Source organism: Ahaetulla prasina, chromosome 4, assembly GCF_028640845.1.
Source record: "Ahaetulla prasina isolate Xishuangbanna chromosome 4, ASM2864084v1, whole genome shotgun sequence".
Lineage (NCBI taxonomy): Eukaryota > Metazoa > Chordata > Lepidosauria > Squamata > Colubridae > Ahaetulla > Ahaetulla prasina.
In genome coordinates, this window is record NC_080542.1 from 58,557,694 (window position 1) to 58,575,984 (window position 18,291).

At 38.1% G+C, this 18,291-nt stretch overlaps 1 protein-coding gene across 1 annotated transcript in view; it reads right to left on the reverse strand.

Moving 5' to 3' along the window:
* Positions 1-1,431: 1,431 nt before the first annotated feature.
* SLC9A3 (solute carrier family 9 member A3) overlaps positions 1,432-18,291 on the reverse strand; it is a 62,044-nt gene continuing 45,184 nt past the window's right edge. Inside the window, exons 12-17 of the mRNA XM_058182703.1 lie at positions 14,363-14,478; positions 13,576-13,705; positions 9,053-9,229; positions 4,569-4,626; positions 3,332-3,439; positions 1,432-2,820 (exon numbers count right to left, since the gene is read on the reverse strand). Coding sequence (XP_058038686.1) covers positions 2,573-2,820; positions 3,332-3,439; positions 4,569-4,626; positions 9,053-9,229; positions 13,576-13,705; positions 14,363-14,478 — 837 coding nt within the window. The 3' untranslated portion in view covers positions 1,432-2,572. The remainder of the gene's footprint in view (positions 2,821-3,331; positions 3,440-4,568; positions 4,627-9,052; positions 9,230-13,575; positions 13,706-14,362; positions 14,479-18,291) is intronic.

Sequence of the window (18,291 nt, forward strand, 5' to 3'; positions counted from 1 at the left end):
ATATCCAGACATGAGTGTACATCTAGCTATACTGGACCTAATTCTTATTAACAGAAGAAATGATAGAGGAAGTTGCAGGAACTTTGGGGGAGAGTGAAAGAAAATCCTCAATTCCATTAGGTTGAAGTGAAAGGTTCTTTTATTAAAAATATGTTAACTTCAGTAAGGTCAGGTTAGCTCTGGATTTTGCGTGCTCAAAAGAGACAGAAGGGTTTCCCCTCATCCCAGCCTCACCCCATCACCAATCAGTCTTCAACCAATCGGAACTTAGATGTTTGTGGTAATAGGCATTCTTTTTCAGGGTGCCTGGCCTTAGATCCTGGTGCACACTGATGCCAAGCTTCTTTGGACTTCATCACCTGTCATTCCCCCCGCTCCCTATTTCCCATCACACACAGCTTTATTGTCCATTTATCCTACCCCTCCATTTCTAGCCTTTGATAGCAAGATGCCTGTGAGGTGCCAAACCACACCTGGCAAACCAGACATTCTAACCCCCCTCCCCCCGATAGAGGCATCTGTCCTGCAGAGGACAATGTTCAAGTCTGTCAACATCCTTCTGTATCTTAAGCCTATCTTCTGGAGTGGTGGCTATTCCTGCTAGATTGGTGTTGTCTGCAAATTTGATGAGTTCCCCATCTATCTCCTCATCCCAATTATTGTTAAAGAGTACTGGGTCTAGAACAGTACCCCACTGCATACTTCCCTCCATGAAGATGCAGTTCGATTGAGGACTAGACGATGGGTGTGGTTGGTCAACCAGTTACGAATCCATCTGGTGGTGATAAGATGTAACCACATTTTTCTATTTTATCAAGTATTCAGTTATGGTCTACTTTATCAAATGCCTTACTGAAGTCCAAGTAGATTATATTGACAATATTGATTATATTGACTAATTTTGTCACTTTGTCAGAGAATGCAATAAGATTAGATTAAAATATCATGCAGGTAGACTAGTGCTCTCTTGTACAGGTACTTATGCACCACTTCATTTATCAGCACCATGAACATAGCAGGGACCTCTTGCAGTCTGAAAGGGAAGACCTTAAATTGGAGACATCCTAAGAGACAATTTAAAGCTGTTTCCCACTCATCCCATGCCTTGATCCTAACTCAATAATATGCCTCCCGCAAATCCAGTTTGATGAATTAGGGTTTGATGAAGCTATTTTAATAAATATTTTGCATTTTCTACAGATAATAAAGCACTATTACAATATATCAGTGATGGCATGCCCCTGTGCGACCCGCCCATGCGACCCCTGTTTTAGGGGCATGCCCACACCCATAATTCAATGCGCCCCACCCTCGCGCATGCATACCCCCCTGCACTCTCCTTGCTTTTGGCAGGCGATAGCCTGGTGGGCCCAGTAGGCCTGTTTTTTGCGCATCCCAGGCTCCAGAGGCTTTCTTAAAGCCTGGGGATGGCGAAAACAGCCTTCCTCACTCCATGGAGGCCCTCCAGAGGCCAGAAATAACCTGTTTCCCGACTTCCGGTGGGACCGGAAGGCCCGTTTTTCGCCATCCCCAGGCTCCAGAGGCTTTTTAGGAGCCTGGGGAGGGTAAAAATGGCCTCCCCCCCCGAGGCTAGAAACAGTCCATTTTCTGACTTCGTGTGGGTCTGGAAGGCCTGAAAATCAGCTGGCCAGCACATGCATGCACATTGGAGCTGAACTAGGGTAACGCTCACATGCCCAGATATGGTTTCTCATGCCATAAGTTCGCCATCATGGCAATATATATTGTATTCTAGCATTCACTATGGTTTCATGAAAAAACTTCATTGTTTTGCATTTGTATTTTATAATATGTGCCTTTTACTAAGAAAATATACTATATGCGTGTTATGAAAAGATGAAATAGCCATGCCATACAAGTAATGAAAGCACTATGCAAAATTGGAATCAAGTTCATTAATACTTAAGTAATAAAAACTGCATAGGGCAATTTTGTTCATATTTATTAATTGACAGGTATATTATATAAGTGAATACAAAATCAGAAAAAGTTTAAAATACTTCAGCTTATATATCTCTCATAAAGATATTTTCCAAAGGAATTTGTACAAAGAACTAGCTACAAATGAATTATTAATCATTAGCTATTTATATCTTGCTCATTGAAATATAAAGCATATGATAGCTAACAAGAAAAAACTATGGTCATTCATTCAATTTCTATAGCCAGCAACTCAATCAAATTACTAAGCAATGAGGTCCCATGACACTGAACTTTATAACAATGATATTTAATAATATAAATTCTATCTCAATTATTGTTGTAACCCCAGGACTAACCATAACAATGCTGCTTAGTTCTGCCCCCATCTCATGTTGTCTATTTCATTCTGTAGCTCTCAAGCAAGTAGCTTAGTATTCATAATCCACAAACTTTACCAAGTCCTACTTTAATATTCTAGAATATATTTAACTGATTTTAAAGCAGAATTTTCATGCCAAGAAAGAAAATAAAGAGACACCAAAGATATTCTGAATGAGGGAAAATGGCTATTTGCTAGATCATGAAAGATCTGAGTGATTGAAAAATAAGAACTTTAGGTATGCTTAAATTACAAGTGAGTTGATTCTGGGAGAAAAATTCTAGGCTGTTCTTCAGCACCATCTAGTTGCAAAAAAGAATCTGTGGATCTGTTGCTGAGTCGAAAGGGAGCAAGTCTTTGAAAACTGTTTGGAGAATAAGGTATTTGTACTCTGGCTCTTTGGGAAGGTACCACCATCTCATCACTGGATAGCCAAGGTGTAAACTTCATGATGGCATTTTGCTCAATATCATCTGAAAATACTGGATTATCGATGCCTATAAAAAGTCCACCGAAGAAAAAATCAATAATTAAGTAAACATAACATGACAGCTTTCATACTGTATTAGATTATTGCAAAATTGGAACTATACAGCATTTGCAATTTTAAAAAAGCCTAAAACTATTTTAACAAAGCAAGTTTCACAAAAGCCCTGCTGCCTGAACTATAGGACAACACAGTGATTGAAAGCGAGCAATAGAACAGTTTAGTTCTGAATGTCATCTATGGAATTTAAAAAATCTTTTCTTTCCCTTGTTTGTCCCAAAAAGGAAACTGCATCCTCTAGAAAGTGTGTGAATAAAATACACTTTATTCTGTGATACGTATATGTTTTAACATTATTGTTTGAATAATGGCAATTTCCTCACAATGCTGACAAATGGTGCATGTGTCTTCTGTTCCATATTTCTGGAAAATATTTTCTTTTTATATACCTATGTAAAAAAAGACAAGCCAACAACCACAATGCTACACAATATTACTACGGTATATATTAATTTCTTTACCATTTGTTTCTGTGAAATTATCCTTGCTGACATAATCCAGGAAGTTTACAGCTCCACCTATCTGTGGATAGCCATAAACATTTTCTTCTGGTTCAGAAAACTCATTTTCTAGAATAAAATAATAATTATTCATATAACTGAGATAATTAGGTTCTGAGACAGTTTGCTACTTGTAAAAGTAAATTGATATTTAATTTAAAAAACAGTATTGAATCTAACACATATTCAAACATAATAATTTCCCACAAAGTAAAACAATTTCAGCTCTGATTTCTGTACACAAATAATACACATAATTACAATTCCTCAATCTGTAAGTATGTTCATTGATTTCTGTTTTATTGTTAGGCTTTTATTGTATTTTAGAAGTTCTAAAATATTTTTATGTATAGCTCAGAGCAAAAAATTATGGATAAAATGAGCAAGATTATCTCTGAATGGTTTAAATTAGTTTTTTTTCTGCCTTCAAGTTAGTGTTCTGGTGACTGCCTAGACAAGCCCTGCAATCTTCTTGACAAGGTTGTTTAGAAGAAATCTGCCATTGCCTCCATCCTAAGGTTGAGAGAGAGGGAGTGACAAAAAGCAAGAGTAGAAGTTATGGTCTTTGGGTTTCTAGCTTGATATCTTAACCACCACACTGACTTGCTCCTAGGTTAAATTACAGATGCCTTATAAAATGAGCCTGCTTACCCAGTTAATCACTGAAGGGCTTTTTATGTGCCTGAATGTTTTGACAACAGATTGAATAAGGTTACAGAAATATCCCTTTTAGTCAATTTTCACTTTTTAAAAGTAAAAATTTGTTCCAAAGACTGATGCTGCTGGTGGAGATAAAAGTTTGGTTCTTATTTTGGTCTTCAGGTAGTGTATTCCAGAGAATTTTCATGAAAAATAGGTTTGCCAAGTTTAGCTGTTATTTTATTAAAAGTTATTAATGCATTTTTTTTTAAATTACCAAAGTTTGAAGCTGAAAGTCAAACTATGATCTTAGAAGATTTTATTACCATCCACTCCATAGACACTCAGGGAAAAAGGTGATAAATGCAATAAAAATGAGAAAACATTTATTCAATACAATGTTAGCTAGCAACAGAAATAGAAAATATTTATTTTCATATTTCTACTCTGCTGAAATTCAGAGATTCTAGGCAACTAGTTATGTCACTCAATATTTACTCAATATTTATTTTTTAAAAAGGGCATTTAACTTTTTATTTTTTTTAAAATGTGCATTTACCTTTGTCTTTTATAACATATGCAGATAGGTTTCCATCTGGTATGACAGTGCTGTTTTTCTGAAAAAACAAGAAATGACCATACAAAACATATTCTATTTTGTACAGAATATATACAATTTAATATGTGCCATGTTTTTGCAGACCTAACATGTGATACAAAGTTTATATTATATTTTATAATTAAAAGTATTTAGCTAATAAAAATATATTGCCTGTTATATAAACATTTTCAATTAATTATAACTTTACATAAACCAATTTATAAAACTAAATTTCTGTGTAATGTTCTTCTAAAACAGAAATAGGATTTTACAAAGGTAGTTTATGCTCTCCCATAAATTACCTAGATTCAGGTGATTGATTTTAAAACAGTAGCATAACAGTAATAAACACAGGAGCCAAAGCCATCTTAGGGGCTACAGACTTTCCCTTTGCCACTCTTTTCTGCCCTACACTCTCAACAAATCTGATAATTTAGAGGGGTATCTTTTCCAGCAAACTAGAACTTCCCGCCCCCAAAAAAGGTGATTAGTTGGTAACACATTATATATCTTTTCGGTATTATGTTTAGTAACTGTTCCAGATTTCTACAGCCCCAACAGAAGCCATAGTGAATAAGCTGTGAAAGGAAAGAGAGAAGAACTATTGCCACTGCTGCTGATATCTCAGTTGTTTCTTCCAAGTCAACTATCACTTTAACATCAGCTGTTAAATTAGAGATTCTGGAGGCCCTAGAAACTTCCTGCTATCTATTTTAGAACAGAATAGAGTAACAGAGTTGGAAGGGACCTTGGAGGTCTTCTAGTCCAACCCCCTGCTTAGGCAGGAAACCCTACACCACTTCAGACAAATGGTTATCCAATATCTTCTTAAAAACTTCCATTCATAACTTCTGGAGGCAAGTTGTTCCACTGATTAATTGTTCTGAAAGGAAATTTCTCCTTAGTTCTAAGTTGCTTCTCTCTTTGATTAATTTCCACCCACTGCTTCTTGTTCTACCCTCAGGTGCTTTGGAGAATAGTTTGACTTCTTCTTCTTTGTGGCAGCCCCTGTTCATTTCTACCTTCCCATTCAAGTGAAAACAAGAAGAAGGCAGATATTCAAATTGCAAAATTCAGTTTGCATATTGAATTAAATATTCAATATGCAAACAGATATCCATGCTGCAAAAACACAGCCATTGGATGTCAGTAAAAAAGATGCAGTGCAGATATGCCTAAGAGGGGCAGGTGAGTAGAACAGTCTTTCAGGAGAGGGGGAATAAAGGCAGGATGCCAACCACAGGGGGAAGGGGGATAGTTTTGATGACTGAAGTGAAAACTTGCTTTTCTTCATCTTTTGGTATTGGATGACATCGAAGTTCATACCTCTAGGGATTATTTCTGGAATGGCTTGGGACAATCTTCATATCTCCATGGTAATCATAGAGTTTATTTAAATAATTTCTGATGGGCATATATTGGACTTTGTTTTTACTTTAGAGTATTTGGCTAGTGATCTAGAGAATATTACATTCAGCCTGTAGTAGTCATGTCACTCTTGGTTTAGATGGTGAGATTGAGTAGCTTCCTGGGACAAACTGCCTATTAATATGGTTTGCCAAAGGTGCCTTATGGATCCAGATGGATTTTGACAGACACTTGGGAATTTTCCAGCAATGTGCAGGCAGTTCCTTGATGACTAGTTGACCTCTAAAATCAGGCAGAATCAGTCTTATTTAACATGATTGGTCCTGAACAGCCTTCCTAAACTGGTATCAGGATATACAGTAGTTAAAGTACTGATAAAAAAGCCAAAAAGTGAACCTAATCAAGTGTGGGTAAGAGCAGGGGTGAAATGCTCCTGGATTGGACCAGATTGTGCGATCCAGTAGCGATCGTGGCTGGTAGTTTGGTGATCCGATAGCGATGGCGGAGCAAAACTCTGCCCGCCCACCCAGGTGTCATTACTTCCTGGTTTTAACCAGGAAGTAATGTGTTTTTTAACCTTTTTTACCAGAAGGTTTTACGCATGCACAGAAGATGTGCACCTGGTGCGTGCACTTCCAAACTGGTAAGGAAGGTAAGAAGATTTTACTGCTGGGTAAGAGGTAATTGAGACTACAAGGGGACAATAAGAGAGGCAAACTGCTTTTACTTTTCATCTCTTATTACAAGCAAGATACTGGTTACAATCTTTTCTACAGTTGCTTGATGGAAAGAACTAAATAGATTTCCTAACTGGTAGCTAATTTGCTCTATATAGAATTTCATAAAATTCTAGTATTGGAATGAACCTTAAATATGTCCTTAAAAGCATCCAGATCCATTTTACATGCACTACTATTAAGCCAGGAGTTCACTATCTATATTAGTCCCTTTTTCTGTCAGATGAAGAATTTTAAATTTCTTCCTGTTAACAGATTAACAGAGTTGGAAGGGATTCTAGAGATCTTCTAGTATATAAGCAGGAGATCCTATTCTGAACAAATAGTTGCCTAATCTCTTCTTAAAAATCTCCAATGATGGAGCACCCATAACTTCTGATCACAAGCCATCCCACTGGTTAATTGTTCTAATTGTCAGGAAATTTCTTTTTAGTTCCAAGTTGGTTCTCTCCTTGATTAATTTCTATATATTGCATCCTATTTTTGGTACTTTTGATAAATAGTTCTTCCTCTTTCTGACAGCCCTTTAAACATTGAACGCTGCTATCATTCACCCTTTGTCTTCTTTTCACTAGACTAGACATAATAAATGCCTGCAACTTTTCTTCATATGGGTATGTGTATGATTATGGGGTTCTTCAGCCCCATAATCATCTTGGATTGCTCTTCTCTGCACTCTTTCCAGAATCTTTTAATTTTTAATTTAATTTTTAAATTTAATAAATAAATAAAATAAATAAATAAATAAATAAATAAATCTCTTTTTTATACTGTGGCAACTAAAACATGATGCAATATTCCAAGTTTGATCTTGCCCAGGCATTACAAAGTGGTACTAATACTTCCTGTGATCTTGATTCTATCCCTCTGTTAATGCAGCCTATAATTGCATTGGCTTTTTTGAGGTCACAGCATACTGTGGTCCCTTGATAATCAGATCTCTTGATTATCTTTTCTAATTTTACTTTAAAGTTATTTGGATAAGCTGAGTCAGTCATTTTCTGAACACATTCTTCCCGATTCTTATGAAATGCAGCCCATCACTTGCCAGAAGCTCTTCATGTAGGTAATGCAGACTGCAGTCTAGGACTCTAAAAAAACCTTGGCGGCACCATCTCTTAAGGCAGTGGTTTATTTCTAAAATTCTTTATTCCCTCATGGGTTGTTGACCTTTTGTTGGAAGTACAGATGAAAATGACACCTATGGTCCTAACTCCTTAATTTTCTTGCTGAGCTGCTCAGTCTGTTGATGTTGTTTTTAGGTTTATTGTCATGTCATTTATTCACATATGAAAGAGAAGAAAAGAATAGTAATCTGTGAGCTAATTTTAGTAAGGCTCTCAACCATATCTTTGATTTTTGCTCCAGGGAGACAACATACCTCCTTAGATTGATTGTCTCATCTATAGATTGCTGTTTCCGTTCCCCTGAAAAGTAAATTTCCTATCACCAACGCTTGCTTTTTTTCCCTAGCAAAGTCTGGGCTATTTTACTTCCTGTCAGAGGAACAAATGTTGCTATCCCTTCTCCAGGTGTCTGCATGCTTTCTACCTGGGGGAGGATATGAAATTGATTGTTCGACTCCAGGAACTGCACTGGACTGGGTTGCACTAGATAGCAGGGACAATGCACTTGGTGGTTGTATTCTTCTAAGTGACATGTATTAAGTGACATGTTGCCATCAGGCTTGTCTCTAAAGTTTCATTTGTTCTCAAAGTTGTTTCTTCCTTGTGTTCAGTTGGATACAATTTTCTTCCTTTGGTTGGAGGTTCTCATTTTGTAGGTTGAACCTCACGGTGGCTAGAGTTGCCTCTCGACCTTTCTTTAAGTAATTCATAGTTTACATTTGGTACATGTGTAATTTAACGAACAAGAGAAGATGAATACAAGTAGACTACCATAACAAAAATGTTTCCACCTAATTCAAAAAGTATGATAAACAAATAGGATTCACTAGCTATGAGGAAGCAAGGCAAGTATGACATAATAGGGATTACTGAAACATATCTGGTGGATGTGTACACCTTGTTTCAGAGGGACAGGCAGCAAGAGATGAGGTAGTGTAGTGCTCTATATTAGAAATAAACTTGCTTCTAGAGAAGTCCCCTGGCCTGGTTGTAACAATGCATCTGGATTTAAAGACTGACAGGAATCCATTACAGACTGCCAAACCAATCAGATAATGAAGATTAAAACAGATTGGTCTCAAAAATACGGTGATGGTGAAAGTAGGATATACAGTAAGCATTCTAAACAAATAAATAAAGTTGATGCCATTGGTCAATTTCCCTTTAGTTTTTAGGTTTTGTTTAGGCAATCTCAAATGTTTGGTCTTACCCCTTTTTGGCCACGGTCTTTCTTGTGAATTTTGTTTAGTTTCTTATGGTGATTCAGACCTAGTTTTGTGCTCTTGAAAGATTCTAGTCTTTTCCTCATAGTTCTGTGAAAAATTTCTTTATTTTGCTTTTCATCTTCATTCAGAGTTATTTTATGACGGCTGTACAGAAATTTTTGCTATAACAAAGAGAAAAAGAAGATAGCAAAATATATATCTATATTCAATAAATATATCTAGCTACATATCTTTATTTTATATTGTCCCATTTATAATTAATTCATTCCCATCGATCCAGAACTGAAAGTGTAAAGATCATGATTGTTAGTACACTCTTAGCACATATTGCTTCATAAACAAACAAACAAAAAGAAATATAACTCAAACGTATCTGGAAAATTCTACTATTTATGTATTTGATTTATACCCATCTGCTTTGATGAAAGCTCAAGACAAAATCTAAAACAATGCATACTAAATCATTCCTAGTCACTGAGAAAGTGGAAGCCAAATACAACTCAAGGGAGTAGTATGGTCAAAGCCTATGAACAATATAGAAAAACGGTCTCTCCTGTGTTCGAGAAAAGGGGTATTTAACCAATGGTGTGTGCTGGAAGTTTCGGGAACAGCTTGTGAGAGCTAATTATTAAGTTTTCTGAAATACTGTGAGGTAATTCATAGCAGAGATGGACCTTGATGATTACAATGCCAATCAGCTGTTCTGTGGCTAGTGGTGACTGGAATGGGACAACTCGCCACAGCCAACTTGCCATGGCCAACTTGCCACGGCCACTTTGCCATGGGAAAACTCACTGCAGGACAATTTAATAATTCGATTTAATTAAAATTTATTTTAATTTTTGTCATTCACATTTCATTCTGTCTCTCTTTTTGCATCCTTTCTTTAATGATTTTATTCTATCATTTCTTTGATGTTAGTGTAACTCTTGTCCCACAATGAGTTGTCCATGATGATTTATCCCGCGGGCAGTTTGTCTATGGAGAGTTGGCTGTGGTGAGTTGGCCATAGCGAATTGCCACAGAGTAGTGGTGAGGCATGGTGGTGGCAATGGAGCCATCAGACTAGACCAGAGCCACATCTTAAATGTTTAGTAGCACATCAAACTCCCAATCTGGCAACCCAAAACCACTTCTATTTTTTTGGATTAGAAAATTTAGAACTATGCCGCCAGCGGTATGACCTAAGCATAGTTCATAAAATCATCTGCTACAATGTCTTACCTGTCAATGATTACTTCAGCTTCAACCACAACAATACAAGAGCACACAATAGATACAAACTTAAGGTAAACCATACCAAACTCGATTACAGAAAATATAACTTCAGCAACAGAGTGGACAATGCCTGGAATGCACTACCTGACTCTGGGATTTCTTTCCCAAACCCCCACAACTTTAACCTAAAACTATCTACTGTTGACCTCACCCCATTCCTAAGAGATCTGTAAGGGGCATGCATAAGAGCACCTGTGTGCCTACTGTTCCTGTCCTAATGTTCCCTTTAATTGCATTCATTTTATGTATTCAATTCATCCTTATACTTATATATATTATCTAATACGTACTTGACAAATAAATAAATAAATAACAGGAATTAGGATTAAGCCTTGTGTTACACAACATGTGACTGGTCTCTGTTCAAACAGTGTCCCATTAACAATCACATGCTGCTCTTCTGTGCACTCTTTCTAGGGACTCAGCATATTTTTTGTAGTGTGATGACCAGAATTGGATGTAGTATTCCAAATGTGGCCTCATTAGTGCAGTATAAAAAAGGTACTATCACTTCTTGTGATCCTATCACTTCTTGTGATCTGCCTGCTACTCTGTTGATATAACTTAGGCCTATGTTGGCTTTTTTGGCAGCTACAGCATACTGCTGGTTCATACTTAAGTGGTGATCTCTTTCACAGTTACTATGTTGAGCTAGGTACTGCTTATTCTATACCTATGTGTTTGGCTTTTCCTGCTTAAGTGCAGGATCTTACATTTCTCATGACCAAACTGGATCTTGTTAGTTAGGGCCCAATGATCAATGCTGTCAATATTCTTCTGAATCTTGGGTCTATGTTCTAATTGGGTGGGTTCTACTTACCTTTACTACCGGTTTGCAATGCGAGTACGTGCAAGTGTACGCTTCTGCACATGTGCAGAAGCTTCTGTGCATGCACAGATTGCCAAATACGATGTCAGGGCAGGTGGGTGGAGCCTCCCGCCCCTTTTACTACCTGTTCACAAGAACCGGAGAGAACCAGGAGCAACCCACCACTGCTTCCAATGTGTTATCAATTTCCCCCCAACTTAGTGTCATCTACAAATTTGATGAGTTCCCCTCCTGGGGATACCTAACTAGATCATTTATGAAGATATTGAAGAGCACTGGCTTCAAAACAGAACTTTGACGTTCCCACTGCATGTTTTCCTCCATGTACCATGTTTCCCCCAAAACAAGACTGTCTTATACTTTTTTGAATCCTGAAATAAGTGCTTGGCCTTATTGCCATGCACTCAAAAGCCAGATTGGGTTTATTATCAGGGGATGTCTTATTTGAGGGGAAACAGGGTAGATTGTCATCCTTAAGTGTTGCGTATTTCTGTAAAGTATAACAATTCCTTACATACAATGCAACTCCCTCTCTCTTGTTGAGTCTGTTTCAACAATTCATATCATTTTAGCACTACATTCCAATAAGAGATTCCATGCCACCAAGATTAAGTAATGCACATTAAGCTACAAATGTATTCCACAATTTTCAGTCCACAGCTACAGTCTTTGCATCCTTCCATTTAAGACTGATGTTTTTCAGATCTTCCTGAAATGATTGGCACCAGATATTCTTTGGCCTTCCTCTTCTATCTTGGCTATCTAAAACACCTGAACTTTATATGGACTTGATCACTTTAATTATGGCAAATATGTACTGATTACTATTTAACATCAGTTTGAATATGATTGGTTAATTCTGAACACAAACAAATCCATACTTATAAGAGGGTATGCTCACTTATGCAACCATGTTTTTCATTTTTATTTTTCCCCTTTGTTTTTTAATTGAATTATACAACTTATATGTTATATTAAAGGTGGAAAAATTCTGAAGTGATTTATCTTGGTCTGATTTATCTACATCTCAAAAATCTGGATTTTTAAGAGGGCTGTATAGACTTTTTATATCATTGTAGCTGCTTATAATCCATTAATATTATTTTCAGGCTCTTTGTTGTATTAATTGTCCCAACATGAATAATCACTGGACTTGTTTATTTTGAAAAGCCATTTTTGATCTTTACCCCTGAGAGACAATATACTTCACTTGATCTGGTCTGCAAATTATTAATCTTGATCCTCTGAGAAGTGAGTCATCTATCACAAACACACTTTGAAGTCCCTTCTCCGGTTGTCTACATGTTTTCTTCCAGTGGAGGACGTGAAATTAATTGCTCAGCTCCCGTGGGGCTGGACTGGATTGGACTAGATAGCAGGGATGCTCTTGTCAATGTTTTTGTCCTGTGAATGACATGTTGCTATTGGTTTATCTCTGTGAGTTTATTTATCCTGGTAGTTGTTTGTTCCTTATTGTGAGTAGTTTGAACCCACACGTCTGTGTTTACTAGGAGTTCCTCATTTTCTTGATTGAATTTCAGGATCAGGGGTGAAATGCTCCCGGTTCTGACCGGATTTTGCGATCTGGTAGCGATTGTGGCTGGTGGTTCAGCGTTCTGGTAGCGATCACCGAACCACCGGCGACATCTGTGCCCAGATGTCTTTTTACCTTCTGTGTTTTTTACCTTCTATGCATGCACAGAAGGTTTTGCACATGCGCAGAAGGTCTGTGTCCACATATCACGTGCACGCGGGCGGCGTGTGAACTTCCAAGCCGATAAGGAAGGTAAGTAGATTTCACCCTGCTCAGGATGACTAGATTTGCCTCTAGGCTCTTTACTTTTTTTCTTCCAGTAATCCAATTAGTTTACATTTGATGCAGATATAATTTGGATTCTCTATGGCATGAGTCCCCAACCCCGGTCCATGGCACAGTACCGGGCTAGGCCCATTGGGAACTGTGTCACGCAAGTGGTGAACGAGTGCACAAAGCTATATTTGCACAAGTGGCATGCCAGTGCAAAAACCATCCTCTCTCCCTCCCCTGCCACCCAGTCCATAGAATTGGAAAGGTTAGGGACCGCTGCTTTATGGGCATGAATAAATACATGGCACATAGTTTAGAAATCACCATGGCGGTTGTCTGTTTTTCCAGGACTATGTTATTCTTCTTACCAATGCTCTCAATAGTTCTAAGGCAGGGTCTTTTTTTCCCCCTTCCCTACCCCTTTTAACTATCTTTTTCCTTTCTCCATTTTTTTCAATACTGGACCTTTGTATCCCTGCCTTCTTTTAAAAATTAAACAAAAATTCCTCACCCAAAATTTGGGCTTTAAGTGTCCTTGAAAATACTGGCAAGGTAAAGAACCTACTGAAATTTCTTCAACTGTAGTTTCTTACCTCTTGTCTGGGCTTATACAGATACAGTTGTAAAGTATGATGGGTAAACATATCCTCTGAATCTCGAATGCTTTTCCTTCTCTGTTCTAATGCTTGCATATCAAGGCAGACAGAACTGGCAGTTTCTCTCCTAAAGTAAAACAAATATTTAACAATTGCTTTGTTACACAGGATTTAACAAATAAAACAAGCTAACAATCTTAAAACAAGCAAACATTTTTTGAAACAAAGAATAAACTCTACATCATGATTTTTATAAAAACTTTAAAAAATCACTATAGGAAAGTAGCTTCATAACAGAAAATCAGAATACTGGAAAAAACAATATTGTTTAGTTTAAATCCATAGGAAAATGTAAAATACTGTTTGAGAGCAACTATCCCAGTCAGGAGGAGGGATCAAACAGATAATGCTACAAAAAATCCAAGAGGGCAAGATATGACCCTCCTTGAATGCCTTTGAGTCTTATCTACTCAGGTGAATCTGCCAATCTGGGAAGATTCCTGTGAAATTGGCACAGAACAATAAAGTAGCTAGTGTGGTTCTGGTCATTCATATCTGACAGAAACAAACATAATAGTACAATCCAGGTTGGGTGGGAATAGTGTTCCTAATTGGCATCATCTTGCAAAATCAAGCACATTAAGTGATTTTTAAAAATTAGTCAAATCTCTCCTATTAAAACCAAATGATCTTAAAGAGGTTAACTGCAGTGTATCTTCCTTTCTCTAACTTGACATTAAAAATGCACTTATAAAACTAGGGCTTAAATATTTACTCCACCTACAGCAGTTGGGTGACAGAAGTCTCTCTCTTCATTTGGTTGATAATGCTGAAGTCCACATTGGCGGTGTGTTCAATACTTGGAGAGCGAATGAATGACAATGAACCTCTTTGCTCTCCCTGTTCAATAAAAAAAAATGTGTGTGTGTGTGTGTGTGTGTGTACATATACACACACACAAGAACTTTTTAATATGCTAACATGTACCCCAAATTACAAAAAGGCAGTAATTTTAATACATTGTTTCTATAAATTAGTTTAAAGAAACTCCTTTATGCTCTACAACCATCATAATCATACTTCACTGATTTCAGTTGCAATTAAAGAAAATATAAAATATAAAATTTAAATTCCTTTTCATTCATTGTCATTCCACAGCACTTGTACCTAGACATTTGACATAATGGGAATTTTTTTATCTTTGATGATAATGCATGTCACTCTACATTAGGATGCCAACACATCATCAACCTGTCTCAGGTTTGGGACTTCCAGAGACAGCAATGGCAAGCTGAAGGTGACTATAGCAAAAAGAGGATCTAGTGAATAGATTGGCTCCTAGAAACTCATCTTCTTTCCTGATCCACAAGTTTGCTTCATATAGAATCTCCCTGTGAAGAGATTGTAAAACTGGTTTTTAAGAGCAATAGGAGCTGGGAAGAATATAATCTTGTTCTAAGATGCAATTTGGCACCTTCAAAGTGATACTGAATTCATCTACTTTCTCTTTTAACAACTTTAGGAAACTACTTGTTATTGGCTTTCTAGATTTTAAGAGTCTATTGAAAACCAAGTTTCATCACAATGGGAGAAACCCCTTTTATACCCTGGATGAAAGTATTTCTGTGTAGGTTTAAAGATTAAAATGACTTTGGAAAACATAAAAGTATGGACTAGAATGTTGATTTTGGAAAGTTAATGGACTTGATTAATTTGAAAGAATACTTCCTGTGTGGTGTTTAAATTTTTATAAAAGAATACAGGAAGATTTTGAAATAAATTTAAGAAATCGTCTTTTGGGAAAGTTTTGCAGCAGAGGGGTCAGTCAAAAACAATTACCTGAATTACTCCTTGTGCCCAGTTTCAACCACAACATCTCACATATGGTTATTTGTGGCACAGTGCCTCTGAAAGCCATTCAGACCTTTTGGATGACAACTATCCTCATCCTTCTGCTTTGGAGTTGTACCTGGTGCCAAACCCCAAACCCAGACCCAAATACATCTGAATGTATCCAGGAGATCTACACAGGTTTTGAGGAATGGGTTAAACTGAATAGGATGGAATTTGATAGTGATAAATGTAAAGCTTTCCATCTGTCCAGAAAAATGAAAAGTAGTCTTATGGAATGAGGAAGTGCTGGCTTGTCTTGATTTTTTAAAATCCTTTTCTTCTTTAGTAGTCCCACCAAATTGGGTGACTTGGGTGAGGATACTGAAGAATACCTATCAAGTCTGCAGAGATTATCATAGGAACCAGTGATGGGATTAATTTTTTTTTTGAAAATGATATTTTTTACTACATAAAAATGACACAATATGTTCTCTTTGGCATAGATTTCATATTTTATAATAATATTTTGTATTGTATTTTATAAAAAATAAATGTTGATGCAGAAACTTGTGATTGTTATTAAATGAGTAAATGAATATGTCATATATTTAGGTGATAACAATTTAGCACGTTTATCTCCAAGAGTTTCTTCTGCTTCGTTTTTTTTCCCCATTTGTTTTGGTATTATAATTTTGTACCTAAATAATTTGTTGGGTATTCCAATTTTCTTTTCATTTTTTATATATATTGTTTTATTTCTATTCCTTATTTACAAATTAGAATAAAATTTAAAACATATATATATAAATAAATCCAAGAAGGTAATCCAAATAATAAATTAGGAAGAGGGAAGGGGTCTAGGCAACTAATTAAATTAGCCACCCATCCTGAACTGTAAAATGGGCAGCGTATAAATTTACTCAATCAATCATCAATCACACTAATCTTTTTCATGTGCTGGTTAGGTAATCAGAAGTTCAATCTCAAATCATCTAGAATAGCTTCTAAAAGTCAAAGAGAATTGCTATTTGTTCTGTTCGAACACAGAAAAATGTGCAAGAACTTTTATCACAAATAAGTAATCCTTCTTCAGAAATTAGGGCCAGATTACATTGTGCAATGTTAATGTATTGCCAAATGGATATGTTACTCCATTATAAAAATAAATACCGTATATCCCCGAGTATAAGCCGAGTTTTTCAGCACGTTTTTTGTGCTGAAAAACGTCCCCTCGGCTTATACTCGAGTATATACGGCTTATACTCGAGTTTTTTTTTCTTTTTTTCACATTATACCGGATGGTGCAAACTTGGCGGGCTTTTGCATTAGCGCGGGGAAGCCCTGCCGGTGCAGTGGGGGGGCGGGGCGGGGGAGCCGCCAGCCTTCTCGGCTGGGGGGGGGGGGCTTTCCCTGACCGGTAGGTGCCTCCTTTCCTCCCTCGGCTTATACTCGAGTCCCCAGTTTACCCCAGTTTTTTGGGGTAAAATTGGGGACCTCGGCTTATACTCGGATCGGCTTATATTCGAGTATATACGGTAATTCAGTAATATTGAATCTTCAGTTAACCATCTTCTGTAAAATATACCAATTTATTTTCTGTGAAATAATTTGTTATGTATCTTTAAATATTTTGGCGGGAAACAAGCACGTTGCTGATTGGTTGAAGCCGCCGGTTAAACAGTATATAAGGAGAGGTTTTTCCCCAGCCAGGTTGCTGGGTTCACCCTATATTAAAGAGCTGTTGTCACTACCCTGGTCTCCAGCCTCGTTACTTCCCGAACTTAACACTGGCGACGAGGATGGGATCTCGAGGCTAAGGAGCACCAGAACCGAGCTGAAGCACGGAAGAACCGAACCCAGCAAACTCAGGGCAGAAACGCGGAGATGGCCAGTTACACTCCGCCCGCACCGTTTGACCCAGCTAGAGAGAAATGGGGAACGTACATGACCCGTTTTGAAAGCTTCCTAGAAGCAAACGAACTGCAAGGAGTTTCAGACAACCGCAAAAGGGCATACTTTTTGAGCCACTGCGGTCCCGAGGTCATCGACATCGCGGAAGCCCTGGCAGAGCCAACGCCGGTACAATCGGTATCGTGGCAAACTCTGCAAACACTACTAAAAAACCATTTCGCGCCGACGCCGTCCAAATACGTGCGGCGTTTTGAATTTGGAGAGCGCCAACAGCTAGAGGGCGAATCCATCGGCGACTACATGGCCGCCCTGCGGAGAGCCTCCAAAGACTGTGGGTACCGAGACCTGGACGAGGCGCTGCTGGAGCAACTCATCCGGGGGTCAGAGACATGCGTTTGCGGGCGGCTGCTATCAAAAGCAATCTAACGCTGGCAAACGCCCTGGGCGAAGCCAGGCGCATGAAATGTCCACCCAAGCGGCGGAGACCCTGCAAAAGCCTCTCACACCAAAGGCGAGCACAAAGTCAACCCCGTGCACCAAGAAGAGATCCAGACCGAATCCGACGGTGAGGATGAGGAAGGGTTTGTCGAACCGAGAAACGGGCAAAGAGGACCGACGAATGCGGAAGTTGCGGAGGTCAACACCAGCGCCAACACTGCAAGTTCAAGGACGCTACATGTCGGCGGTGCGAGAAGAAGGGCACCTAGCTCAAGTCTGTCGAGCTCCCCAACCTTCCGCCGAAAATTCAAATCGAATCAGAGCGCGGATCGCAAGGCGACCCGATTGGCTCAAACAAAAAGGCGCGAATTCAAATCAAACGACTGTGGTCATAGGTCTCAACCCGGTGGAGAAGAAGATCTTCACCCCAAAAATAGAAGGAGTGGAGTGCCGACTGAAGTGGACACCGGGTCAGCGATCACCATCATGTCCTGGGACACTTTGAAATTTTGCCATCAGTCGCAAACGCCA